This window comes from Oncorhynchus clarkii, chromosome 3 (assembly GCF_045791955.1).
Source record: "Oncorhynchus clarkii lewisi isolate Uvic-CL-2024 chromosome 3, UVic_Ocla_1.0, whole genome shotgun sequence".
NCBI classification, from domain to species: Eukaryota; Metazoa; Chordata; class Actinopteri; order Salmoniformes; family Salmonidae; genus Oncorhynchus; species Oncorhynchus clarkii.
Genome location: NC_092149.1, coordinates 65312046 through 65339986, shown reverse-complemented (window position 1 = coordinate 65339986; position 27941 = coordinate 65312046). Strand labels below are relative to the sequence as shown.

The following is a 27941-nucleotide window of genomic DNA, read 5'->3' as shown; positions in this document are numbered from 1 at the left end:
CAAACAATGTGTCCACTCCCACAATGAGAACGGAAAAATAATGTTGAATGCATTAAAATAAATTACCATAGCCAAAGTAACATGTTGTATATTAATTCCTAATGGTAAATGTACTACTGGAATTGATATACACCAACAATTCACACAATTAAGGTATGAAACAATGAATGTGCACAAATTACCTGGAGAAAGCGCATTCTGGAGAGAGAACTGCATTCTGCATCTGGGCGCATGTCAATCCGACGTCTGCATTGGCCATGCAGCATTTACTGTGATAGTCAGGGCATTCATACTTCTTGCGCTTTGCAGAGCAGTGCAGCGCTATTGTCAAGTACGTGAGTTTGTGTTTATACAGGATGCACCGCCCCCACCTACTGTCAACCAATCATGTCAATCTGGAGCTATACAGAGCCCTCCGCATAAAAAAATGTGGCGATGCGGTACGGAGCTCGATACGGCCTCTGCATGCCTCTGGAGGCTCTTTAATTGCGTCTCACCCTCCATATGAAGCCTCTGACCACATTTTCGGATAAATAAAGTCTAGGCCTCCGCAATGGATTAGTTCACTGAGATGGGCGCAAATAAATATATACACTACCGTTCAAAAGTTTGGGGTCACTTAGAAATGTCCTTGTTTTTGAAAGAAAAGCACATTTTTGTCCATTAAAATAACATCAAATTGATCAGAAATACAGAGTAGACATTGTTAATGTTGTAAATTACTTTTGTAGCTGGAAATGGCAGATTTTTTAACGGAATATCTACATATGCGTAGAGGCCCATTATCAGCAACCATCACTCCTGTGTTCCAATGGCATGCTTTGATAGCTAATCCAAGTTTATCATTTTAAAAGGCCAATTGATCATTAGAAAACCCTTTTGCAATTATGTTAGCACAGCTGAAAACTGCTGTGCTCATTAAAGAAGCAATAAAACTTGCCTTATTTAGACTAATTGAGTATCTGGAGCATCAGCATTTGTGGGTTCAATTACAGGCTCAAAATTGCCAGAAACAAATAACTTTCTTCTGAAACTCGTCAGTCTGTTCTTGTTCTGAGAAAGGAAGGCTATTCTAGAGAAATGAGAAATTGCCAAGAAACTGAAGATCTCATACAATGCTGTGTACTACTCCCTTCACAGAACAGCGCAAACTGTCTCAAACAAGAATAGAAAGAGGAGTGGGAGGCCCTGGTGCACAATTGAGCAAGAGGACAAGTACATTAGAGTGTCAAGTTTGAGAAACAGACAAGTCCTCAACAAGTCTCAACGTCGACTAATTGGGGTCAGCCCTAGACTACATAGTATGACCCTGTGGGTTTGAGTGTGAAATAAAGAATGAAAGATGTTATTTTAGAGAACCATAAATACTGACCCTGGGCTAGTCACTAATAGCAGCATGAATAGAATTGATGATAATAAATGTCTCTCTCTGTCTGTATGCTGTAGCGTGGTGCTGAGGTCCATCTGGTGCCCTGGAACCAGGACCTGATGAGTCTGGAGTACGATGGCCTGTTCATCTCCAACGGCCCTGGGGATCCCTCTCTGGCAGGAGACCTCATACAGAACGTCCGCAAGGTAACATAACCAGCTGCCCATTGCACTACAGAGGGAAGAGAATTAGATGAAGAGAACAGTTTACAAAGGACTTCTAAAACCATTTAGGTGTGAAGTGTTACCATGATAAAAGATGTTAGCATTACCAGATGAAATTTCATCCAAAACATCCTCAAGGTACCAGCTGCCCATTGGACTACAGAGCAACATTTGTGTTGTGATTGCTCAAAATACATCTGAGTCATACTTTATTAGTATGTGCTTGCCACCTTTTGATTTCTTTTAAACGAATTGTTATAAACTAGTTGGAAAGTGGTTTCATACGACTACATTATTCTCATTATTGCTCTCCCTCTGGTCTATTCCCCTTCATCTTACCACCTCCCTGGCTGTGTTGTTCATCCCTAGGTTCTGGAGAGTGACCGGCCACAGCCTGTCTTTGGTATCTGTATGGGCAACCAGATCACAGCACTGGCTGCAGGGGCCCAGTCCTACAAACTGCCCATGGGTAACAGGTAAACTACACATGCATTGCAGGTAGGGCTGTTGCAGTGACCGTATTACCGACAGTCATTAGTTATGACCGCATTCAAGTTCCATGTGACCGTTGAGTCAGTGTTCTCCTCTGACTCAATGGAGATGTGTTGGTCGTACCCAACGACCATCATGTCGCTAATGGCCTGATACTGAGGGCTCCATTGACCCTATAACCCAGGGATGGGCAACTGGTGGCCTGCGGCCCCCCTTTTGAAGGCCCTCTGATCAATTCCATGACCACCGCAGGACACGTATTAGTGTCCTCCTTGCCAGCTGATTCTTTCATTAGGGTCTTCCTCTGTTGAAGTTAACCCTCTACCTTAGTTGAATTGAAGAGATATTAGAACTCTATAGGCTGGTTTCCTGGACCTAGATTAAGACTAATTCTGGACTAAAAAGCACTTTCAATGGAGATACTCTATTTAGCATTATTTTTAGTTTTGGAGTAGATTTCATCTTGGTCTGGGAAACTGGCCCTCTAAGTCTGTGGCTACTAATATATAACTACATGTAATTTGTAATTATGTTTATTGTTCTCCAGAGGTCAGAACCAGCCTGTACTCAACGTGATGACGGGTCAGGCCTTCATCACAGCCCAGAACCATGGTTATGGCATTGACAGCACCTCTCTACCACCTGGATGGAGCCCGCTGTTTGTTAACGCCAACGACGGAACCAACGAAGTCTGCTTTGTGTTCTTAATTACTTACTTAGGGGGCCCATCACTCTTCAGGGAGCATAGGCCACTGACGACACAAAACACACTCTCTTGGGTTTTGTGATAGATACAGCATGATTGTTTTGAATGATTAGGTTCAGTTGTATTTATTTGTCTTAGCTCCGTACTCTCTTGGAAACACTACACTGGTTAAAGAAAGATGAAGTGAACTTCTACCTAAGTTTATAGCTATGTTCTTTTTACAACAAACTTAGGCGCTGAAAACTTTATCTTCTTGTTGTGTCCCAGGGTATCATGCACGACACCAAGCCAGTCTTCACGGCTCAGTTCCACCCAGAAGCTAAAGGAGGACCTACAGACACTGAGGTAAAGCTGCTCTACAAACGGATACAATTAAACTATTGATCACTGCAAAACGCCTCTGCATCCATTATAAGCCCCTGTTGTGCCTTGGCCTGTTAAGTACACAGGAAATACTTTTTCCTGCGGAGGATGGACAGTCCACAGTAGAATTCAGACAAAACTATCTTTTCTGTGATTCATAGTTCATTTTCACTGTCTTTTTTGCAGTTCCTATTTGATGTGTTCATATCCCTGATAAAGAATGGGAAGGAGGCCAACATTGTGTCAGTCATGCCCAAGAAGCCTGCTATCCCACCTAGGACTCAGGTAAGATACTAGCTAATGAAAGGTACAACACAGTCAAAAATGATTCTACTTCATCAAGATAGAAGCCCAAAAATATGTATCATTTTTCATGAGCGATTCTACTTTGTGGCTCAGTTGACAAGAGCATGGCGCTTGAAATGCCAGGGTCATAGGTGAGGGACGGTTCATAATAATGGCTGGAACGGAGCAAATGGAAACCATGTATTTGATAGCATTTCACTGATTCCGTTCCACTATTACCATAAACGCATCCTCCCCAATTAAGGGTGATGTACAGTATATAAACATACTAACATGTATGTAGTAATACTCAGTGCTTGACTTGGACTAAAATAGGTGCCGTTAATCATTTTGGGTGTGGGTACTGTGTATATTTAGGTGCAGGAGCTCCACAATACTTTTGAGCTAATATTTTATAATAGGTGCAGAAACTCAAGCAGTTAGAACATTTGAGGTGTCTGAACTCCGCTCCGGTGAGCTCCTGCCCAAGTCAAGCGCTGCTAATACTGTATTATTAATGTGTCTTTGTGTTTTTCTTAATGCAGGTTTCCAAGGTGCTGGTGCTGGGGTCTGGAGGTCTGTCCATTGGTCAGGCTGGGGAGTTTGACTACTCTGGATCACAGGCCGTCAAAGCCATGAAGGTGAGAGGGCCTAGGAGAGCCAGAGGCTGAACCAGATCTAGGAGAGACAGGTTTTCATCAAGGCTGAACGAGATCTAGGAGAGCCAGTCAGGAGAGGCTGAACCAGCTCTAGGAGAGCCAGTCAGCAGGAGAGGCTGAACCAGCTCTAGGAGAACCAGATCTGATCAAGCTTGTCCAAAAGTTACAGGAAAGAAAATAGTTACTTTACAACAAACAAAGAAGCAGAGGCTCACATGTGCATTCGGAAAGTATTCAGACCCCTTGACTTTTCCCAAATTTTGTTACGTTATAGCCTTATTCTAAAATTGATTAAATATTTGTTTTTCCTCATCGATCTACACCCCATAATGAAAAAGCTAAAAACAGGTTTTTAGACATTTTTGCAAATGTATTTAAAGTTTTGCAAAATTTGAAAAAGGAAATATCACATACATAAGTATTCAGACCCTTTAGTCAGTACTTTGTTGAAGCACCTTTGGCAGTGATTATATCCTTGAGTCTTCTTAGGTATGAGGCTACAAGCTTGGCACACCTGTATTTGGGGAGTTTCTCCCATTCTTCCCTGCAGATCCTCTCAAGCTCTGTCAGGTTGGTTGGGGAGCGTTGCTGCACAGCTATTTTCAGGTCTCTCCAGAGATGTTCGATCGGGTTCTGGCTGGGCCGCTCAAGGACATTCAGAGACTTGTCCCGAAGCCACTCCTGCGTTGTCTTGGCTGTGTGCGAATGGTCGATGTCCTGTTGGAAGGTGAACCTTCGCCCCAGTCTAAGGTCTTGAGTGCTCTGGAGCAGGTTTTCATCAAGGATCTCTGTCCTTTGCTCCGTTCATTTTTCCCTCGATTCTGACTGGTCTCCCTGTCCCTGCCACTGAACAACCTCCCCACAGCATGATGCTGGCTCCACCATGCTTTACCATAGGGATGGTGCCAGGTTTCCTCCAGATGTGACGCTTGGCATTCAGGCCAGAGTTCAATCTTGGTTTCATCAGACCAGAGAATCTTGTTTATCATGGTCTGAGAGTCCTTTAGGTGCCTTTTGGCAAACTCCAAATGGGCTGTCATGTGCCTTTTACTGAGGAGTGGCTTCCGTCTGGCCACTCTACAATAAAGGCCTGATTGGTGGAGTGCTGCAGAGATGGTTGCCCTTCTGGAAGGTTCTCCCATCTTCACAGAGAAACTCTGGAGTTTTGTCAGAGTGACCATCGGGTTCTTGGTCACCTCCCTTACCAAGGCCCTTCTCCCCCGATTGCTCAGTCTGGCTGGGCGGCCAGCTCCAGGGAGAGTCGTGGTGGTTTTAAACTTATTTAGAGTCTCATAGCAAAGGGTCTGAATACTTATGTAAATAAGGTATTTGTTTTTTGATAGATTTACGAAAATGTCTAAAAACCTGTTTACGCTTTGTCATTATGTGGTATTGTGTAGCTTGATGAGGAAAAACATGTATTTAATCAATTTTAGAATACGGCTGTAACTTAACAAAATATGGAAAAAGTCAAGGGGTCTGAATACTTTCCGAATGCACTGTATTTTACTTGTTTTTTAGCCTGGTTTGTTTTTGCAGTACAGCCAACTCCTATAGTCATTGTCATGATAGCAGAGAATACAAACTTAAACCAGGCTATATGTGTATGACAATCTCCACAAATGTCTTCAGTCAAAACGTACATCAACATTTCTTTGTGTGTGTGTGTGTCTTCCCTCCTTGCGTGTGTGTGTTCCAGGAGGAGAACGTGAGGACGGTGCTGATGAATCCGAACATAGCATCGGTGCAGACCAACGAGGTGGGGACTAAACAGGCTGACTCTGTCTACTTCCTGCCTGTCACGCCTCAGTTCGTCACAGAGGTCATTAAGACCGAACGACCTGACGGAATCCTTCTGTCTATGGGAGGACAGACCGCTCTAAACTGTGGTGAGTTAGGGGTGTGTGTGAGTGGACCTGGACTGGAGCGCGGCGCGAGTATCCCAAAAGCTGGAGTGTTGGCCTTCTCGACCGCTCCAATTTCACTCCAGTTCCACTCCAGTAGCACTCATTTCACTTCAGGAGCTCAGGGCATGACCGGCACTACTTGCATTTGTAGGCTACTTGTGTGCTGCTATAGCCATGGATTTCACTAAATATTTTCATAAAGAAACTGATAAAACACACAGGTGCAAAATGAAGATGAGTTAATAAGATGAGGACCAAGAGAAGAGCGAGTGGTGATGTAGTGTCCACAACTAAAGAATCATTGGGAAACTGAAAATACACTTATTGTAAAAGCATGATGGTGTATTACGTGCACATGCTAACTGAAAGGAGCAAGGTGGGTAGCTAGCTAAGTGTGTCATTGTAGCAAAATGATTTATAAACAAGCAATCGGATCTCTTAAGTTTCGTTCATTTTTGTTCTATTATCTATACGATAGTCTATCATTGATTTCTGCCCAGTAGGCCTGACATATTACCTCTTTCAAGGAGCTTTCTGTTTTGATAGGGTTAGGTAAACTTTAGGTCTACCTATAGAAAAAATAAATCTAAGCAACTCTGTAAGCACTGAGAGGTTATTCTCCACTGCTGACCTGCTCTCCGGGCACCATCGCATGAGCCTGAAGCTACAGACTGGCCAAACTCATGTTTCTACAAGTGAATTCAATTTCATTAAGCCTAATTAAGCCTTTGTTTAATTTTTATTTAATTCTAAGTAAGTCACAGCCTATATGCGCAATTTATAAACTAATTATTTAATACAATGAAATGTTGTTTAAATGCTGAGCGTTTAATGTTCCTGCCAGCCTAGTGTGTTGCACTCGCAAATGCTTCACAATGTAATTCTTTGTCGGCTATAGCCTTGAACTAATAGGCTAATAATGTAGCCAAAACAATTCATTTTCTTTCATTCTCCTGACTTATTTAGTGTTTTATGTGCTGTTTTAATACAACATGTATCCTATGTGAAATGATGAGCGCTTCTCATCATAATTTGCAAGTAAATTCATTAAAAATCCTACAATGTGATTTTCAGGATTTTGTCTGTCATAGTTGAAGTGTACCTATGCTGAAAATTACAGGCCTCTCATCTTTTTAAGTGGGAGAACTTGCACAATTGGTGGCTGACTAAATACTTTTTTGCCCCACTGTATGTGCCTTCTATCTGACTATTACACCTACACTCTGAAGTCACATGCATTCTCCCATATGTTTGCTCACGTGTGTGCATGTTTCCCTGTGTGTCTGTGTGTATGTGTAGGAGTGGAGCTGTTCCAGAGTGGGGTACTGCAGAAGTATGGGGTGAAGGTGTTGGGGACCCCTGTAGAGTCCATTATGGCTACTGAAGACAGACAGCTGTTTGCTGACAAGCTCAACGAGATCAATGAGAAGATTGCTCCCAGCTTCGCTGTGGAGACGGTGAGGCTTCTGGACAAACACAAGCCACATCAACAACAATGTTCAGGGGTAGATCTCAAAATTCTTCCCTCTTTCCTTGCATCCACTCTCATCTCCTTGCTTCCCTTTTTGTGAAAGGGAGGTGAGGAGAGAACGGCGGAAAGGACATGAGGAAAGAAATTTGAGATTAAACCCAGGTGTAGGCATTTATAGCTGTAAGGTGCAGACCTGGGCTCAAATACTATTTGAAATATTTTGAATTAGCCTTCCCAGAGTGCCAAATGTGTAGCATTTGGAGTTCCAGGACTTGTCTATTGGTCCGGTAAGCCTGTCAAGCACAGCTAAAGTATTTTAAATTATTTCAAATTTGAACCCAGGTCTGGTAAGTTGCAGAGCGGAGTTGAATAGTGTAGTGTGATGTAAGGACGTTGTTTGTCCTATAGGTGGCAGGTGCCCTGAAGGCAGCGGATCAGATAGGCTACCCGGTCATGCTACGTTCTGCCTATTCCCTGGGCGGACTGGGCTCAGGACTCTGTGCCAACAAGGACAAGCTGGAGGAGACCGCTCGGAAGGTAGGTCAAAAGACTTGTTGAGGACACAAGACCCATTCAGGCCTCTTAGGCATGCATCTTTTTGACAAGCAGGCTAGGCCGGGCATATGAATGGCAAACCGTCTACTCAATCTACTCAGTAGGTCAAAGATCAATTCAGTGTTAGCCTAATCATGCATGCTGGGTTGTGTTCAGGCAGTCACAATGTAGCAAATTGTTTCAAAAAGTTATGAAGTAGAAAACATGTGTGTTTGTATGACTAGGCCCTGGCGATGAGCTGTCAGATCCTTGTGGAGAAGTCTCTGATGGGTTGGAAAGAGGTGGAGTATGAAGTAGTCAGGGACATCGCTAATAACTGTGTCACTGTCTGCAACATGGAGAACTTTGACCCCCTCGGCATTCACACAGGTATTACAAGCACATGCGCGCACGCACGCACACCCACACACAGACGACGAGACAGACGAGGAGGAGGTCAGTGATCTGGCAGTGTGGTTCCAGGACAAAAACCTCTCCCTCCATGTCAGCAAGACAAAGGAATTGATCGTGGACTACAGGAAACGGGGCAGAGCACTCCCCCATCCACATCGACAGGGCTGAAGTGGAGCGGGTCGAGAGCTTCAAGTTCCTCGGTGTCCACATCACTAAGGATTTAACATGATCCACACACATCATCACAGTCGTGAAGGCACAACAACACCTCTTCCCCCTCAGGAGGCTGAAAAGTTTGGGCATGGGCCCTCAGATCCTCAAAAGGTTCTACAGCTGCGACATTGAGAGCATCTTGACTGGCTGCATCACCGCTTGGTATTGCAACTGCTTGGAATCACTGGGGCAGAGCTCCCTGACACCCAGGACCTCTATACCAGGCGGTGTCAGAGGAAGAACCTAAAAATGGTCAAAGACTCCAGCCACCCAAGTCATACACTGTTCTCTCTGCTACCGCACAGCAAGCGGTACCGATGCACCAAGTCTGGAACCACCAGGACCCTGAACAGTTTCTACCCCAGACCCATAAGACTGCTAAATAGTTAACCAAATAGCTACTCAGACTATCTGCATTGACCCTTTTTGCACAAACTCTTTTGACTCATCACATATGCTGCTGCTACTGTATCGATCCTGTTGCCTAGTCACTTTACCCTTAACTATATGTACATATCTACATCAATATAGCCAAGTTATCTTTACTCATTGTGTGTTTGTTCCTTGTGTTATTATTTGTAAATTTTTCTCTCTGCATTGTTGGGAGGGGTCCGTAAGTCAGCATTTCACTGTTAGCCTACACCTGTTGTTTACAGAGCATGTGACAAATACAATTTGATTTGATTTTGACAGACAGACGCATACACATTCTTTCCACTCTAAATCAAATTAAATTAAATTGTATTTGTCACATGTGCTGAATACAACAGGTGTAGATCTTACCATGAAATGTTTACTTACAAGCCCTTAAAGAAAATTACGTAATCATATCAAGGCTATATACAGGGGGCAAGCGGGGGTAGAGGTTAGTCGAGGTAATTTGTAAAGTGACTATACATAGAATCTATCCTCTCATTGGTCTGTTTGTCCACTCTCCCTCCCCCAGGTGACTCTATTGTGGTGGCCCCCAGCCAGACTCTGTCCAATGAGGAGTACCACATGCTGCGTGAGACGGCCATCAAGGTAGTGCGTCACCTGGGCATCGTGGGGGAGTGTAACATCCAGTACGCCCTTCACCCTGGCTCTCTAGAGTACTGCATCATAGAGGTCAACGCTCGCCTCTCACGCAGCTCTGCCCTTGCATCCAAGGCCACCGGGTAAGACGCTTGTTCTGCCTGATCACTAAAAATACACTTTGATTTCGGACACTTGAAAAGGTCCTGAGAACATCGATATACAGTGCATTCGGAAATTATTCAGACCCATTTACTTTTTCTACATTTTGTTTTGTTACAGTCTTATTCTAAAATTGATTCATTAATTGTTTTGCCCCTCATCAATCTACACAATACCCCATAATGACAAAGCCAAAACCTTTTTTTTTTATAAATGTTTGAAAATGTGTATATATATATATATATATATATATATATATATATATATATATATATATATATATATATATATATATATATATATAGTGCCTTGCGAAAGTATTCGGCCCCCTTGAACTTTGAGACCTTTTGCCACATTTCAGGCTTCAAACATAAAGATATAAAACTGTATTTTTTTGTGAAGAATCAACAACAAGTGGGACACAATCATGAAGTGGAACGACATTTATTGGATATTTCAAACTTTTTTAACAAATCAAAAACTGAAAAATTGGGCGTGCAAAATTATTCAGCCCCCTTAAGTTAATACTTTGTAGCGCCACCTTTTGCTTCGATTACAGCTGTAAGTCGCTTGGGGTATGTCTATCAGTTTTGCACATCGAGAGACTGAAATTTTTTCCCATTCCTCCTTGCAAAACAGCTCGAGCTCAGTGAGGTTGGATGGAGAGCATTTGTGAACAGCAGTTTTCAGTTCTTTCCACAGATTCTCGATTGGATTCAGGTCTGGACTTTGACTTGGCCATTCTAACACCTGGATATGTTTATTATTGAACCATTCCATTGTAGATTTTGCTTTATGTTTTGGATCATTGGCTTGTTGGAAGACAAATCTCCGTCCCAGTCCCAGGTCTTTTACAGACTCCATCAGGTTTTCTTCCAGAATGGTCCTGTATTTGGCTCCATCCATCTTCCCATCAATTTTAACCGTCTTCCCTGTCCCTGCTGAAGAAAAGCAGGCCCAAACCATGATGCTGCCACCACCATGTTTGACAGTGGGGATGGTGTGTTCAGCTGTGTTGCTTTTACGCCAAACATAACGTTTTGCATTGTTGCCAAAAAGTTCAATTTTGGTTTCATCTGACCAGAGCACCTTCTTCCACATGTTTGGTGTGTCTCCCAGGTGGCTTGTGGCAAACTTTAAACGACACTTTTTATGGATATCTTTAAGAAATGGCTTTCTTCTTGCCACTCTTCCATAAAGGCCAGATTTGTGCAATATACGACTGATTGTTGTCCTATGGACAGAGTCTCCCACCTCAGCTGTAGATCTCTGCAGTTCATCCAGAGTGATCATGGGCCTCTTGGCTATAAATATATATATATATATTATATACACTGCTCAAAAAAATAAAGGGAACACTTAAACAACACAATGCAACTCCAAGTCAATCACACTTCTGTGAAATCAAACTGTCCACTTAGGAAGCAACACTGATTGACAATACATTTCACATGCTGTTGTGCAAATGGAATAGACAACAGGTGGAAATTATAGGCAATTAGCAAGACACCCCCAATAAAGGAGTGGTTCTGCAGGTGGTGACCACAGACCACTTCTCAGTTCCTATGCTTCCTGGCTGATGTTTTGGTCACTTTTGAATGCTGGTGGTGCTTTCACTCTAGTGGTATTATGAGACGGAGTCTACAAACCACACAAGTGGCTCAGGTAGTGCAGCTCATCCAGGATGGCACATCAATGCGAGCTGTGCCACGAAGGTTTGCTGTGTCTGTCAGCGTAGTGTCCAGAGCATGGAGGCGCTACCAGGAGACAGGCCAGTACATCAGGAGACGTGGAGGAGGCCGTAGGAGGGCAACAACCCAGCAGCAGGACCGCTACCTCCGCCTTTGTGCAAGGAGGAGCAGGAGGAGCACTGCCAGAGCCCTGCAAAATGACCTCCAGCAGTCCACAAATGTGCATGTGTCTGCTCAAATGGTCAGAAACAGACTCCATGAGGGTGGTATGAGGGCCCGACGTCCACAAGTGGGGGTTGTACTTACAGCCCAACACCGTGCAGGACGTTTGGCATTTGCCAGAGAACACCAAGATTGGCAAATTCGCCACTGGCGCCCTGTGCTCTTCACAGATGAAAGCAGGTTCACACTGAGCACATGTGACAGAGTCTGGAGACGCCGTGGAGCCTGCAACATCCTCCAGCATGACCGGTTTGGCGGTGGGTCAGTAATGGTGTGGGGTGGCATTTCTTTGGGGGGCCGCACAGCCCTCCATGTGCTCGCCAGAGGTAGCCTGACTGCCATTAGGTACCGAGATGAGATCCTCAGACCCCTTGTGAGACCATTTGGCCCTGGGTTCCTCCTAATGCAAGACAATGCTAGACCTCATGTGGCTGGAGTGTGTCAGCAGTTCCTGCAAGAGGAAGGCATTGATGCTATGGACTGGCCCGCCCGTTCCCCAGACCTGAATCCAATTGAGCACATCTGGGACATCATGTCTCCCAGTCTCTTCCGCTGAAAAACATCCCCACAGCATGATGCTGCCACCTCCATGCTTCACTGTAGGGGTGGTGCCAGGTTTCCTCCAGATGTGATGCTTGGCATTCAGGCCAAAGAGTTCAATCTTGGTTTCATCAGACCAGAGAATCTTGTTTCTCATGGTCTGAAAGACCTTCAGGTGCCTTTTTGGCAGCCTGCCATGTGCCTTTTACTGAGGAGTGGCTTCCATCTGGCCACTCTACCATAAAGGCCTGATTGGTGGAGTTCTGCAGAGATGGTTGTCCTTCTGGAAGGTTATCCCATCTCCACAGAGGAACTCTAGAGTTCCGTCAGTGACCATCGCGTTCTTGGTCACCTCCCTGACCAAGGCCCTTCCCCCGATTGCTCAGTTTGGCCGGGCAGCCAGCTCATAGCAAAATTCTTGCTGGTTCCAAACGTCTTCCATTTAAGAATGTTGGAAGCCACTGTGTTCTTGGGGACCCTCAATGCTGCTGATATGTATAGGTACCCTTCCCCAAATCTGTGCCTCGACACAATCTTGTCTCTGAACTCTACGGACAATTCCTTCGACCTCGTGGCTTGGTTTTTGCTCTGACATGCACTGACAACTGGTGGACCTTATATAGACAGGTGTGTGCCTTTCCAAATCATGCCCAATGTATTGAATTTACTACAGGTGGACTCCAATCAAGTTGTAGAAACATCTCAAGGATGATCAATGCAAACAGGATGCACCTGAGCTCAATTTCAAATCTCATAGCAAAGGGTCTGAATACTTACGTAAATAAGGTATTTCTGTTTTTAGTTTTTTTATATACATTTGTTAACATTTCTTAACCTGTTTTCACTTTGTCATTATGGGGTATTGTGTTTAGATTGTTACGTTACAGCCTTATTGTTCCTCATCAATGTGGAAAAAGTCAAGGGGTCTGAATACTTTCCAAATTCACTGTATTCCTTCCTCGGCGCTCACAAAATAAAATAAAAATGGTTGCCCAGCAAACACGAGTTTGCCTGGAACCGAAGTGCACTGTTTAGACCACTGCTACGACAGTTGAAAATGCTTTAGCAAGCTGTGAGAATAGTTGATGTTATGAAGTTTTAATGCCTAAAATGTTGTTTCTGTTTCAACCCTGTAACCATTCAGAATTAATGTGTCAAAAATAGACGTTTATAATAAAGAAGGAAAATATATCGAAATCGTTTACCCCAATTAGGGTAGGGTTAGTGGAAAATAAATAAAATATATATTTAAAATAATATATATAGTTACAAAAATATATATGGGGGATTGGAAATGATGCAGACAATTACATTGATGGAAGCCACAATCTAGCTACAATATTAATGCTGACCCCCCCCCCCCTCCCGAAACAAAGGGTAATCCATAAAATATTAATTTCACGGTGCTCTACTTTTGACCAGGACCCATAGGGTCTGTCTTAAGTGCAGTATCGCAGTACAACAGTATCTCAACTCTCTCCTAACCCACTCCCCATGCTCCCTCAAGGTACCCCCTGGCGTTTGTTGCAGCCAAGCTGGCTTTGGGCATCCCTCTGCCGGAGATCAAGAACACGGTGTCAGAGAAAACCACAGCCTGTTTCGAACCAAGCCTGGATTACATTGTCACTAAGATCCCTCGCTGGGACCTTGACCGATTCCAGGGCATGTCCCGAGAAATAGGCAGCTCCATGAAGAGTGTTGGAGAGGTACGGGACACACACACGCTCCGCTTCAAGGGGATATTACCATGTTGCTTTCACACCTATTTTATCCTCTCATATCTTAAAGTAGTGCTTAGGGGGTAGGAGCTAGGGGTTGATTTGGGATTCAGGGATAGCCTACTTAATCTTGACTTACTTCTGTTCAGTTTACCTTCCATTAATAGATGTAGGGAGTGATAGAGATGACTCTAAATGAAACCTGTCTGTCACTTTATCTTCTAGTTTTAACGTCTCTCTCTCCCCCCTGTCCTCTCAGGTGATGGCGGTTGGGCGTACGTTTGAGGAGAGCATGCAGAAGGCTCTGAGAATGTGCCACCCCTCTGTGGACGGGTTCATGCCCCGCCTGCCCCTCAACAAGCCTTGGTCTGCTCAGCAGGACCTACACCAGGAGCTGGCTGTACCCTCCAGCACACGGGTTTTCTCCCTGGCCAAGGTAGAGACACCACATACAGTGCCTTCAGAATGTAGTCACACCCCTTGACCTTTTCCACATTTTGTTGTGTTGCAGCCTGAATTAAAAGATGATTCAATTGAGATTTTGTGTCACTGGCCTAAACACAATACACCCTAATGTCAAAGTAGAATTATGTTTTTAGACATTTTTGAAAAGGTGAAATGTCAATAAGTATTCACTCCCTCTGTTATGGTAAGCCTAAATAAGTTCAGGAGTAAATATTTTTTTAACAAGTCACATAATTACTTGCATGGTCTCACTCAGTGTGCAATAATAGTGTTTAACATGTTTTTTATGACTACCTAATCTTTGTAAGGTCCCTCAGTCGAGCAGTGAATTTCAAACACAGATTCAACCACAAAGACCAGGGGAGGTTTTCCAATGCCTCACAAATAAAGGCAGCTATTGGTAGATGGGTTAAAAAAATAATCAGACATTGATGATCCCTTTGAGCATTGGGAAGTTATTAATTACACTTTGGATTGTATATCAACACACCTTGTCACTACAAAGATACAGGCGTACTTCCTAACTCAGTTGCCGGAGAGGAAGGAAACCGCCCAGGGAATTCAGCATGAGGCCAGTGTTGACTTTAAATCAGTTTTCTTGGTTGTGATAGGAGAACTCAGGATGGATCAATGGATCAACAACGTAGTTATTCTACAATACTAACCTAAATGACAGAGTGAAAGAAGGAAGCTTGTACAGAATAAGGCATCCTGTTTGCAATAAGGCACTCAAGTAAAAAATAAATACACTTTCTGGCCTGAATACAAAGTGTTATTTTTGGGGCAAATCCAACACATCACTGAATAGCACTCTTCATATTTTCAAGCAGGGTGGTGTCTGTATCATATTATGGGTATGCTTACATCGGCGAGGACCACAGAGTTTTTTGGGATCAAAATGAAGGGAATAGAGTTCAGCACAGGCAAGAACTTCCTAGAGGAAAACCTGGTTGTCTGCTTTCCAATAGACACTGGGAGACAAATTCACCTTTCAGCAGGACTATAACCTAAAACACAAGGCCAAATCTACACTGGAGTTGCTTATCAAGACGACATTTAATGTTCCTGAGTGGCCTAGTTACAGTTTTGACTTAATTGGCTTGAAAATGTATGGCACGACTTGAAAATGGCTGTCTAGCAGTGATCAACAACCAACATGACAGAGCTTGAAGAATAAAAATATAAATAAAAACAATATTAAAATAATAATGGAACTTGTACAGCCAAGTCAAATGGTGGCAGTCTGGAACCCGGGTGTATGTGTGGGAGAGGAACAGAGTGAGGACTCCTTCATTGAGTGCAGGATAAAATGATTGATGCTTGTACGATGTATTAAGAAGTAATGGGCCCAATCGTATCACGCTATGAGACGCCAATAACACTCAAGGTTAGCCTGGCAGCAGTGTGTGTGTGTGTGTGTGTGTGTGTGTGTGTGTGTGTGTGTGTGTGTGTGTGTGTGTGTGTGTGTGTGTGTGTGTGTGTGTGTGTGTGTGTGTGTGTGTGTGTGTGTGTGTGTGTGTGTGTGAGATTTCAGCATTTTTTTTCTCTCAGTGCCTAATTTCATTTTGAGCTGGTTATGTCTTCTATTAAACAGCCTGTCCATGTGAATCACACATGGCTGAAAGGCACCACTTAGTGCTGCGTGTGTCCTTCTGTCTTGTACTGCGTCCCACACATGCCCAGGTAACAGACAGAGCAGTGCTGGAACGTGTGTGTGGGTGTTGGAGCTGGGCCCGTCACGCCTCATTGGGCCCTGCTTTATATTCCGAAGGCACCGCAGCAGACACAGCTCACAATTACACTGCATCATTCCCTGTATGAGAAGGACTCCACTCAACAATGCCTGATTACTCCATCGCACAACTCAACTGAATGTTTTCTTATGTTCTGCAATAGGTTGTGTTTTTATCATCATGATATTCATGCAACTTACTTTGTCAGTCATGAGACTTGACTGTCTCATCATAATTGATTGACTGGTTGTTCTTACCAGCAGTTGGTAGCACATTTAAAAGCACAGGTGTTAAAACAGGTTGAATTGTGTTATTATCATGAGTGCTTAGAATGATTTGATTCTCTCTGTGTGTGTGTGTGTGTGTGTGTGTGTGTGTGTGTGTGTGTGTTGAGAGTAAAGCAGAAAGTAAGGTGATATGAGTAAAACCGTATTGTATTGACTGACTCTCTCTAGGCCCTTCACAGTGGTGTGACTGTAGACCACATCCACCATCTCACTGCCATAGACAAGTGGTTCCTACACAAGCTACGACGCATCACAGAGTTGGAGCAGCACCTGAGCCAGTTCAACAGGTAGGAACACACGCATGCATGCACACACACACACGCAAACATACATATGCATCGTTGCACGCGCACACTCATGCATGCGCGCACACACACACACACACACACACACACACACACACAAACTCACAAATTTCACTGTTATGAAAAAAAACTTGATGCATTTAACACTTCTACCACTAGGTGATGCTATGAGGGCACAGTTAAACTGAGACTGTCAGTCCAATGGGGATGTGTTCTTGATGCCCCTTAGCAGCTCACCCACTACTCTATCCCTCCTGCTGTAGAAATATACTCCTACTCCCTCCTCTCAGACAGTCCACCTCTCCTCCAGTCTCTGTCCTCCTCTCCTCAAGTGTCTTAGCACCTCTCTCCACTTATTTTCTCTCTCTCCACCAATCGTCTTCTCCAGTCTGTCTCTCATTCCGTCCACCCTCCGTCTCAATCGTCCATTCATATTTGTATGACCCTCCTGCCATGGCTCTGCCCAGGTCGGAGGGATGCTAGAGAGGAGCGATGGAGGGATAAAGGAGATTTTGGGCCCTGTGGGAGGAGAGCAGAGCAGGCACGTCAATTACCTTAGTCATATAACCCATGGCCTGGCTGTTGTGTGTGTGTGTGTGTGTGTGTGTGTGTGTGTGTGCTTGTCTGTACTCTACCAGCAGATAGTCCCTATATACACACCCACGAACGGCCACAATCCTACACAGAAGAAACACACACCATACCACCAGGGCTATTCTCATCGTGTACTCTTAAGCACATCTTGTGATTCACTTATTATTTTCTTTACCTTTTTAGATTTTTTTTCTCTGGACATACAGTGCATTTGGAAAGTATTCAGACCCCTTGACTTTTTCCACATTGATGAGGAACAATAAGGCTGTAACGTAACAATCTAAACACAATAACCCATAATGACAAAGTGAAAACAGGTTAAGAAATGTTAGCAAATTTTATAAAAAACTAAAAACAGAAATACCTTATTTACGTAAGTATTCAGACCCTTTGCTATGAGATTTGAAATTGAGCTCAGGTGCATCCTGTTTGCATTGATCATCCTTGAGATGTTTCTACAACTTGATTGGAGTCCACCTGTGGTAAATTCAATACATTGGGCATGATTTGGAAAGGCATACACCTGTCTATATAAGGTCCCAAAGTTGACAGTACATGTCAGAGCAAAAACCAAGCCATGAGGTTAAAGGAATTGTCCATAGAGCTCATAGACAGGATTGTGTCGAGGCACAGAACTGGGGAAGGGTACCAAAAAATGTCTGCAGCAATGAAGATCCCCAAGAACACAGTGGCCTCCATCATTCTTAAATGGAAGAAGTTTGGAACCACCAAGACTATTCCTAGAGTTGGCCGCCTGGCCAAACTGAGCAATCGGGGGAGAAGGGCTTTGGTCAAGGAGGTGACCAAGAACGCGATGGTCACTGACGGAACTCTTCCTCTGTGGAGATGGGATAACCTTCCAGAAGGACAACCATCTCTGCAGCACTCCACCAATCAGGCCTTTATGTTAGAGTGGCCAGAAGGAAAGCCCCCGAGTAAAAGGCACATAACAGCCCGCTTGGAGTTTGCCAAAAGCCACTTAAAGGACTCTCAGACCACAAGACACAAGATAGCTTTTGTACTTAGGCTAGTGCTTTGCTGTTCATTATGTCAATCTACTATCCCCCGTATTGTGGATACATTTTAAGAAGTTATTTGGCCACTTTAGTTGTGATACAAACCTAATGAAAACATATTGGCCTATGGGCTAGGCTACAAGTCGCAAAAAAAGTTATGCATTGCTTCTTGCCTTACTCTGGACATCATTCACAAGTGATAATATGTCATTCACAAGTGATAGGGTAATATTGTCATCATCAGAGTAGTCTTGATTTAATCTTGTCTTTACATATACTAAATAATATATGTGACATGTATTTTTATATAGAATATTGTTCACCTGTCTCGAAACAGGGGCAGCGGGAAAAAATACATGTCATCTATGCACTTAAATACCGAATGGAGGACACTTTTCCCCATGGTTTATTTTCACGTAGGCTTTACTCCTGTTGGAAATATAAGCAATGTACTTAATATTAGGAAAGTTGAGAAATAAATATAATAGCCTATAGAAATCTGATGGGATCCTCCTTTTAATAGAGGCCATCACTCTTGTTTTCTCAATTTGCAATTGCATAGCCTATAGAAATGTTGAGCAACATGAGCTCATGGGCTCTCATGAAGTGTTTGATTAGGTTTTCGATCACATTTGCATGGATGTCAGAGTGATTAGAGGGACAATAGAGTGCTGTGTACCAGGCAGTTAGCAAGTTTAGTAGGCTACTAATGACAAGCAGCAGCATCAGAGCTTGGAGAAGCCTAGTTACCATGACTAAAAGGTCTCGTGGAATTTGACTGCCTTCTTGACCGCCGGTGTGGCAGTAATACGGTCACCGTAATAGCCCTAGTCGCGTCTGGAGGAAACCTGGCGCCATCCCTACGGTGAAGCATGGTGGTGGTAGCATCATGCTGTGGTGATGTTTTTCAGTGGCAGGGACTGGTAGACTAGTCAGGATTGAGGGAAATATAAATGGAGCAAAGTACATAGATCCTTGATAGAAACCGTCTCCAGAGCGCTCAGGACCTCAGACTGGGGTGAAGGTTCAAGTAAAGGGGCTGAATAATTTTGCACACCCAATTTTTCAGTTTTTGATTTGTTAAAAAAGTTTGAAATATCCAATAAATGTCGTTCCACTTCATGATTGTGTCCCACTTGTTGTTGATTCTTCACAAAAAAATACAGTTTTATATCTTTATGTTTGAAGCCTGAAATGTGGCAAAAGGTCGCAAAGTTCAAGGGGGCCGAATACTTTCGCACTTATTATTAGTTATTATGGCACTTATTATTAGTTTTTTATTCTAAAATTCTAAATCAAAAAGCTTAATGATCCATGGTATGACCATCTTAAAACAATTTCATATGTTAGCTAAGTAGAACCCTCCCCCGGCTTAGACTAGAGGGTTAAACGGCTCCAATCACTGACCTGGTGCAGAGGGAGGGGCCCAACACACATGTTTTCCAAGTGCTACATTCAGTGTGTATATGTATTTAACCTTTAAGCTCAGATCTTGGTTTCTCTCCTCAGTGCAACATTACCCCAGACCCTGCTGCTGAAGGCTAAACAGGACGGCTTCTCAGACCGCCAGGTGGGCCAGGCCCTTGGCTCCAGTGAGGGGGAGGCCAGAGTGTTGAGGCTGGGTCAGAACATTAAACCCTGGGTGAAACAGGTGAGCAGCCGCCCCTGGGTCCTGGTCCATGTTGTGCGTCCCAAATGGCACCCTTTTCACTACCCTACATAGTGTACTTCTTAAAAGTAGTCCACTATATTGGGAATAGGGTGTCATCTGGGACGCGTTGAGTATTTCCCACAAGAGTTGAAATGAACTTTCAGGCTAACAACGTCCCTCACCTCCACGTGGCACCTCTCTGACATTGCTCTCCTAGCGACAGACCCTCAGACTTACCTTGGCCTACTAAATAAAAGCATTGTGCACAGAAATATCACATTGTCACGTGTTCATATATATATATGTTTTTTTTTTTTTTTTACCCCTTTTTCTCCCCAATTTTCGTGGTATCCGATTGTTGTAGTAGCTACTATCTTGCCTCATCGCTACAACTCCCGTACGGGCTCGGGAGAGATGAAGGTTGAAAGTCATGCGTCCTCCGATACACAACCCAACCAAGCCGCACTGCTTCTTAACACAGCGCGCATCCAACCCGGAAGCCAGCCGCACCAATGTGTCGGAGGAAACACTGTGCACCTGGCCACCTTGGTTAGCGCACACTGCGCCCAGCCCGCCACAGGAGTCGCTGGTGCGCGATGAGACAAGGACACCCCTACCGACCAAGCCCTCCCCTAACCCGGGGGACGCTAGGCCAATTGTGCGTCGCCCCACGGACCTCCCGGTCGCGGCCGGTTACGACAGAGCCTGGGCGCGAACCCAGGGACTCTGATGGCACTCAACCACTGCGCCACCCGGGAGGCCCTTGTTCATAGTATTCTAATGAGTAGGTTCTGTATTGTAGGAGACATCAGTTTTTCTTTTCTGTTCAGATTGACACCCTTGCTGCAGAGTACCCTGCTGTGACCAACTACCTGTACTGTACCTACCATGGACAGGTGAGTCCTTATCCTGCTTAACCGATGTGAATTCATAATGTATTTGTCCAATGTCCAGTAATTTTTTGGGGCCGTACGTTAGCTCCTGATTTAGAAAAAATGTTTTAATCTGCAGTATAAACAACAACAAAGTGGACACCCCGCCACTTTTTTGGTAAACGGCTGAGGGATGTAAACACACTGCAATTCTTAATAGTATAAGCAATACCTTTATTTGAGAAGATATGAGTATGTAGTCCTTAATGTTTTTTTCCCATGCATTGTGTTTGTCAAAGTTAGTTAGATACTTTTTCAATCTTTCTAACCTGTGTCATTGTGTCCATTCAACAGGAGCATGACTTGGAGTTCAAGGACCAGGGTGTCATGGTGCTGGGATGTGGTCCCTATCACATTGGTGAGATGTATTATCATGGTATTTTCAACATACTAATGAATGGTTTACTCTAGCCTGGTGGTAGCAGACATATTTCTATTTGGTCTTTTTTTGAACCTTTTCTATGGTAGCAGATCTGTTTGCGAGCCGCCAACTCCTCTGTCATGTGTGTTTGTCGTAACTTACATGTATCAAACCAAAATAAATCAAATCAATATTTGAAAGTTGTGAGTTAAAGTAATACAATAATTACGTTTTTGTTATCCCTCCTGTCCACTAGGGAGCAGTGTGGAGTTTGACTGGTGTGCAGTGTCCAGTATCCGAGCCCTGCGTCAGATGGGCATGCGGACAGTGGTGGTAAACCACAACCCTGAGACTGTCAGCACAGACTTTGACGAATGTGACCGCCTGTACTTTGAAGAGTTGACTCTGGAACGCATTCTGGACATCACACAGCAAGAGGTGAGAAGTCAACACACACACATGAACGTTCAGAGACTCACAGATGCGCACAAGCACACATACACGTATACGCACACACATTAGTGGTGGGGGGGAAATCAATAGTTGCATATCGGGATGTTATTTTTGACGATATCAAATCAAATTTTATTTGTCACATGGTTAGCAGATGTTAATGCGAGTGTAGCGAAATGCTTGTGCTTCTAGTTCCGACAATGCAGTAATAACCAACGGGTAATCTAACCTAACAATTTCACAACTACCTTATACACACAAGTGTAAAGGGATGAAGAATATGTACATAAAGATATATGAATGAGTGATGGTACAGAACGGCATAGGCAAGATGCAGTAGATGGTATCGAGTACAGTATATACATATGAGATGAGTAATGTAGGGTATGTAAACATTATATTAAGTGGCATTGTTTAAAGTGACTAGTGATACATTTTTAACATAGATTTTTCCATTATTAAAGTGGCTGGAGTTGAGTCAGTATGTTGGCAGCAGCCACTCAATGTTAGTGGTGGCTGTTTAACAGTCTGTTGGCCTTGAGATAGAAGCTGTTTTTCAGTCTCTCGGTCCCTGCTTTGATGCACCTGTACTGACCTCGCCTTCTGGATGATAGCGGGGTGAACAGGCAGTGGCTCGGGTGGTTGTTGTCCTTGATGATCTTTATGGCCTTCCTGTGGCATCGGGTGGTGTAGGTGTCCTGGAGGGCAGGTAGTTTGCCCCCGGTGATGCGTTGTGCAGACCTCACTACCCTCTGGAGAGTCTTACGGTTGTGGGCGGAGCAGTTGCCGTACCAGGCCGTGATACAGCCCGACAGGATGCTCTCGATTGTGCATCTATAAAAGTTTGTGTGTGCTTTTGGTGACAAGCCAAATTCCTTCAGCCTCCTGAGGTTGAAGAGGCGCTGTTGCGCCTTCGTCACCACGCTGTCTGTGTGGGTGGACCAATTCAGTTTGTGTACGCCGAGGGACTTAAAACTTACTACCCTCTCTACTACTGTCCCGTCGATGTGGATAGGGGAATGCTCCCTCTGCTGTTTCCTGAAGTCCACGATCATCTCCTTTGTTTTGTTGACGTTGAGTGCGAGGTTATTTTCCTGACACCACACTCCGAGGGCCCTCACCTCCTCCCTGTAGGCCGTCTGGTCGTTGTTAGTGATCAAGCCTACCACTGTAGTGTCATCTGCAAACTTGACGATTGAGTTGGAGGCGTACTTGGCCACGCAGTCGTGGGTGAACAGGGAGTACAGGAGAGGGCTCAGAACGCACCCTTGTGGGGCCCCAGTGTTGAGGATCAGCGGGGTGGAGATGTTATTACCTACCTTCACCACCTGGGGGCGTCCCGTCAGGAAGTCCAGTACCCAGTTGCACAGGGCGGGGTCGAGACGAGTTTGGAGGGTACTATGGTGTTAAATGCTGAGCTGTAGTCGATGAACAGCATTCTCACATAGGTATTCCTCTTGTCCAGGTGGGTTAGGGCAGTGTGCAGTGTGGTTGCGATTGCGTCGTCTGTGGACCTATTGGGGCGGTAAGCAAAATGGATTGGGTCTAGGGTGTCAGGTGATATGGTCCTTGACTATGCTCTCAAAGCACTTCATGATGACGGAAGTGAGTGCTACGGGGCGGTAGTCGTTTAGCTCAGTTACCTTAGCTTTCTTGGGAACAGGAACAATGGTGGCCCTCTTGAAGCATGTGGGAACAGCAGACTGGGATAAGGATTGATTGAATATGTCCGTAAACACACCAGCCAGATGGTCTGCGCATGCTCTGAGGACGCGGCTGGGGATGCCGTCTGGACCTACAGCCTTGCGAGGGTTAACACGTTTAAATGTTTTACTCACGTCGGCTGCAGTGAAAAGGAGGGTCGAGCACGCCCCCATTTTCATTGATGGGGCTGCAGTGGAGCAGGTTGAGAGCTTCAAGTTCCTTGGTGTCCACGTCACCAACAAACTAACATGGTCCAAGTACACCAAGACAGTCGTGAAGAGGGCACGACAAAACCTATTCCCCCTTGGAGACTGAAAAGATTTGGCATGGGTCCTCAGATCCTCAAAAGTTTCTACAGCTGCACCATCGAGAGCATCCTGACCATCGAGAGCATTACTGCCTTGTATGGCAATGGCTCTGCCTCCGACCGCAAGGCACTACAGGGGGTAGTGTAAACGGCCCAGTACATCACTGGGGCCAGGCTCCCTGCCATCCAGGACCTCTATACCAGGCAGTGTCAGAGGAAGCCCCTAAAAATGGACTCCAACCACCTAAAACATTTTCTAAAGACTCCAGCCACCCTAGTCATAGACTACCGAGCGGCAAGCGGTACCAGAGCGCCAAGTCTAGGTCCAAGAGGCTTCTAAACAGCTTTTACCCCCAAGCCATAAGACTCCTGAACACCTAATAAAATGACTACCCAGATTATTTGCATTGCCCCCTCCCCGCCTTTTATGCTGCTGTTGTTATTATCTATGCATAGCCACTTTAATAACTCTACCCACATGTACATATTACCTCAACTAATCGGTGCCCCGCACATTGACTCTGTACCTGTATATAGTCTCACTATTGTTATTTTTTTGCTGCTGCTCTTTAATTACTTGTTTACTTTTATTTATTGTTCTTGTCCGGAATTATTCTTATTTAATTTTTTTAAACTGCATTGTTGGTTAGGGGCTTGTAAGTAAGCATTTCACTGTAAGGTACACCTGTTGTATTCGGCGCATGTGACAAATAAAATTTGATTTGATTTGGAGACCAGTGGAAGCAAAATAGCCTCATAACATCAAAGATCCACCACCATATTTTACAGTAGGTAGGATGTACTTTTCTGCATATGCATCTGTTTTACAACACCAAACCCACCACTGGTATGCATGGCCATAGAGCTCTATTTTCATCTCATCTGACAATGGCACCTGACATTTTAGTCATGAACTTGGTTGCTCTGATTGGAGGCTGACACTTGTCCACAAGTGGATCTTCCAGCAAGACGACAACCCCAAGCACATATCAAAATCCACATATAAATGGTTTATTGACCACAAACTCAACATTTTCCGGAATTGAACCCCATTGAAAACCTGTGGTTTGTATTGAAGAGGGCAATCCATAAGTACAGATGATGAATATCCAGGACCTGGAAAGATTCTGTATGGATCCCTCCCATTGGAGAACACATTGAGGTCCCTCCCAATCTGTTCTCCAATCTCATAAAATGTTTTAGGAAAAGGCTCAGTGTTGTTATCCTTGGGTAGGGTATGGTGCTTGAGTACTAAAAACAGCGATGCCAATAATTTTGACACTTAAAAAAAAAATTGTTAAACAAAATGTCTTTCTCTGAGCAATTGTATTAGTATAAAATAATATAATCCCCCCTCCCCCAAATTGCATGCAATACAGCCCAGTATTTGTATAATTTATTTTATACAGCCTTTTTTTGCCCATCTTTATCATGGGTGCCAATAATTCTGTACCTGACCTCGTCAGGCTGACTGCCAGTGAATGACTTGCGCTGAGGGACAGGGGGAAAACATAGCCTCTTAAAACCGCTTATAACACAAATGATGTTTGTGATGTTCAGATTCTAACAATGACATTGTGTTATATAGACTTGTTAAGAAAAAGTTATGGTTGAGGGGTGACGTGACTTTAAAAATGGCAGAGTAATTAAAAAGTACATTTGTTTTTGAATCAATATGACGCTCTCGGCTCTGCTAGTTACACCAAAGCCTTGTAGCCTGTTTTCAGTGAGCGGCTGTTATGACACCATATTCCCTATATAGGGCACTACTTTTGACCAGAGCCCTATAGGCCCGGTTCATAAGTAGTGTACTAAATACTACACTAAATATGGAATAGGGTGCCATTTGGGATGTACCGTTGACTTTCCCTCCAGAGGAATGTACTCCAGTTATAGTGGATATGAGATCAGCCTGGTGATTAACTGGTTGTTGATTCAGGGAGATAACATTACCACCATCCCTCCTGTCCTTTGCTCTCTTCGATGAAGGTTTATTGAAATGTATGAAACCTTTTATCAGGCAAATACAAAACATCTCAACAAGCACCCAGTAGCCTATTCACAACCATCTTATTTCACTTATTTTATTATAAAAATAAAACACATTTTAGTCTGTGATTCCAGAAACATGAGAAAAATGGCAGATTTCATTTATAGATATAAATAATGTTGTAACCTGACTAAAGTCCTACTTCTCTACCGTGAGTTTCCAGGGCTGTACAGGCAGCATCGTGTCTGTAGGGGGTCAGATCCCCAATAACCTGGCCATGCCTCTGCACCTGAACGGGGTCAAGATCCTAGGAACCAACCCCCAGCAGATTGACCGAGCCGAGGAGAGGTCAGTGTTCTCCACCATCCTGGATGAACTGGGGGTGGCCCAGGCCCCGTGGAAGGCCCTCAGCTCACTGGTGAGACATGCACACAACACAAACAAACTGTCCCCTTAGTGTCAGAAGTGCAGAGACGTGTAGATCGACTGACTTGCTGAAATGTGTCTGACTCTCCATTCCCTTAGTGTTGTACTGCTCCTGTCTCTCCTGGACCTACAGGGAGAGGAGTGGAAAGGGGATAGGCTGTCTTGGCTTAGACAGGGCTATGTACTGTAGAAGGAAACAACAGTTAGAGAAGACATGCTGATATTAGAATGAAGGAAAGAGACAGTGAGAGAAAGAAAAACAGAGGACTAGACTTCCTCCGAGACACTTCCTACACATTCCATATTTGTTTTTTTCTCTCACACCTTCTCTCTCCCTAATTATCTACTTACTTCTTTCTAGCGCTCACTTGTATTTTAAGTGGTGAGTCGTTTTTTGACTTAGAGCCGACAGAGCACAGTATCCCTAGGAACCAATCTGTGTCTCTGTTCATCCCACCAGGAGCTGTTGTATTATGATGGAGAAAACAAAGAGCAGCGAGAGAGAAATGGAGAGAGAGATTGTGACAGAAAGAGACTGAGTGAAATAAAGAGAGAATGACCTAGGGTCAGGCAGACAGGCATTTGATGCTATAAATATAAGTTGTAATTAGAACCAATGCTTTAACCCTCATCTCCTCTGATTCTGTGTGTTTCAGGAAGATGCCTTTGCCTTTGCCAATAAAGTGGGCTACCCCTGTCTCCTACGCCCCTCTTACGTACTCAGGTAAGCTACACCTGTCTCCTGCGCCCCTCTTACATACTCAGGTAATCTACCCATGTCTCCTGTGCCAATCTTAGGTACTCCGTTAAGCTACCCCTGTCTCCTGCGCCCCTCTTACGTACTCCGTTAAGCTACCCCTGTCTCCTGCGCCCCTCTTACGTACTCCGTTAAGCTACCCCTGTCTCCTGCGCCCCTCTTACGTACTCCGTTAAGCTACCCCTGTCTCCTGCGCCCCTCTTAATACTCCGTTAAGATACTCCTGTCTCCTGCGCCCCTCTTACGTACTCCGTTAAGCTACTCCTGTCTCCTGCGCCCCTCTTAATACTCCGTTAAGATACTCCTGTCTCCTGCGCCCCTCTTACGTACTCCGTTAAGCTACTCCTGTCTCCTGCGCCCCTCTTACGTACTCAGGTAAGCTACTCCTGTCTCCTCCGCCCCTCTTACGTACTCAGGTAAGCTACTCCTGTCTCCTGCGCCCCTCTTATGTACTCAGCTAAGTGTTGGGGAGGGGACAGCACTCTCATAACCATAGGTTGGAGTCAACTCCATTTCAAATCAGTAATTGCAATTTCAGTTTACTTCCTGTATGAACTGAATTGAAATGGAATGACTAATCTTTCCTTGTTTATGTTGGCCAGGCCTTTACAGTATATCCACAGTAATGGGATGTATTTTCTAATATGATAACTTGTTTATACAGCCACACCATATGTCCAATTAGAAAACACATTTTTGAGTAATTGAATGCATCTCAGAAGAATAAATAAATACGACAGTCAGCGTGAAGAAACGCAAAATGAAATATGGAAGGGAGGGTATAAAAAACAGCAAGAGACTGATTAGCTAAAGCAGAGGCTCAATTTAGCCTTTAAAATGTTGTCACGGCTACCACTGTGATGCTACTCAATTACCAGAATGAAAAGATAGCCTACATCCTGAGAAGAACACAACACAACTTATTACAGTGTGTGTGTGTTAATGCGGTGCTGGTATTGGGGAGGTCTGGATTGCT

General features: G+C 44.2%; 1 protein-coding gene across 1 annotated transcript in view; it reads left to right on the top strand.

Moving 5' to 3' along the window:
* LOC139401342 (carbamoyl-phosphate synthase 1, mitochondrial) overlaps positions 1–27941 on the top strand; it is an 87494-nt gene that overhangs the window by 18582 nt on the left and 40971 nt on the right. Inside the window, exons 8-27 of the mRNA XM_071145662.1 lie at positions 1447–1575; positions 1963–2069; positions 2633–2774; positions 3059–3136; positions 3341–3439; positions 3985–4080; positions 5798–5987; positions 7305–7462; positions 7885–8013; positions 8256–8400; positions 9584–9794; positions 13774–13972; positions 14244–14420; positions 16638–16756; positions 19894–20035; positions 20866–20931; positions 21262–21325; positions 21585–21766; positions 26006–26200; positions 26865–26932. Of these exons, the coding sequence (XP_071001763.1) occupies positions 1447–1575; positions 1963–2069; positions 2633–2774; positions 3059–3136; positions 3341–3439; positions 3985–4080; positions 5798–5987; positions 7305–7462; positions 7885–8013; positions 8256–8400; positions 9584–9794; positions 13774–13972; positions 14244–14420; positions 16638–16756; positions 19894–20035; positions 20866–20931; positions 21262–21325; positions 21585–21766; positions 26006–26200; positions 26865–26932 (2696 nt within the window). The remainder of the gene's footprint in view (positions 1–1446; positions 1576–1962; positions 2070–2632; positions 2775–3058; positions 3137–3340; positions 3440–3984; positions 4081–5797; positions 5988–7304; positions 7463–7884; positions 8014–8255; positions 8401–9583; positions 9795–13773; positions 13973–14243; positions 14421–16637; positions 16757–19893; positions 20036–20865; positions 20932–21261; positions 21326–21584; positions 21767–26005; positions 26201–26864; positions 26933–27941) is intronic.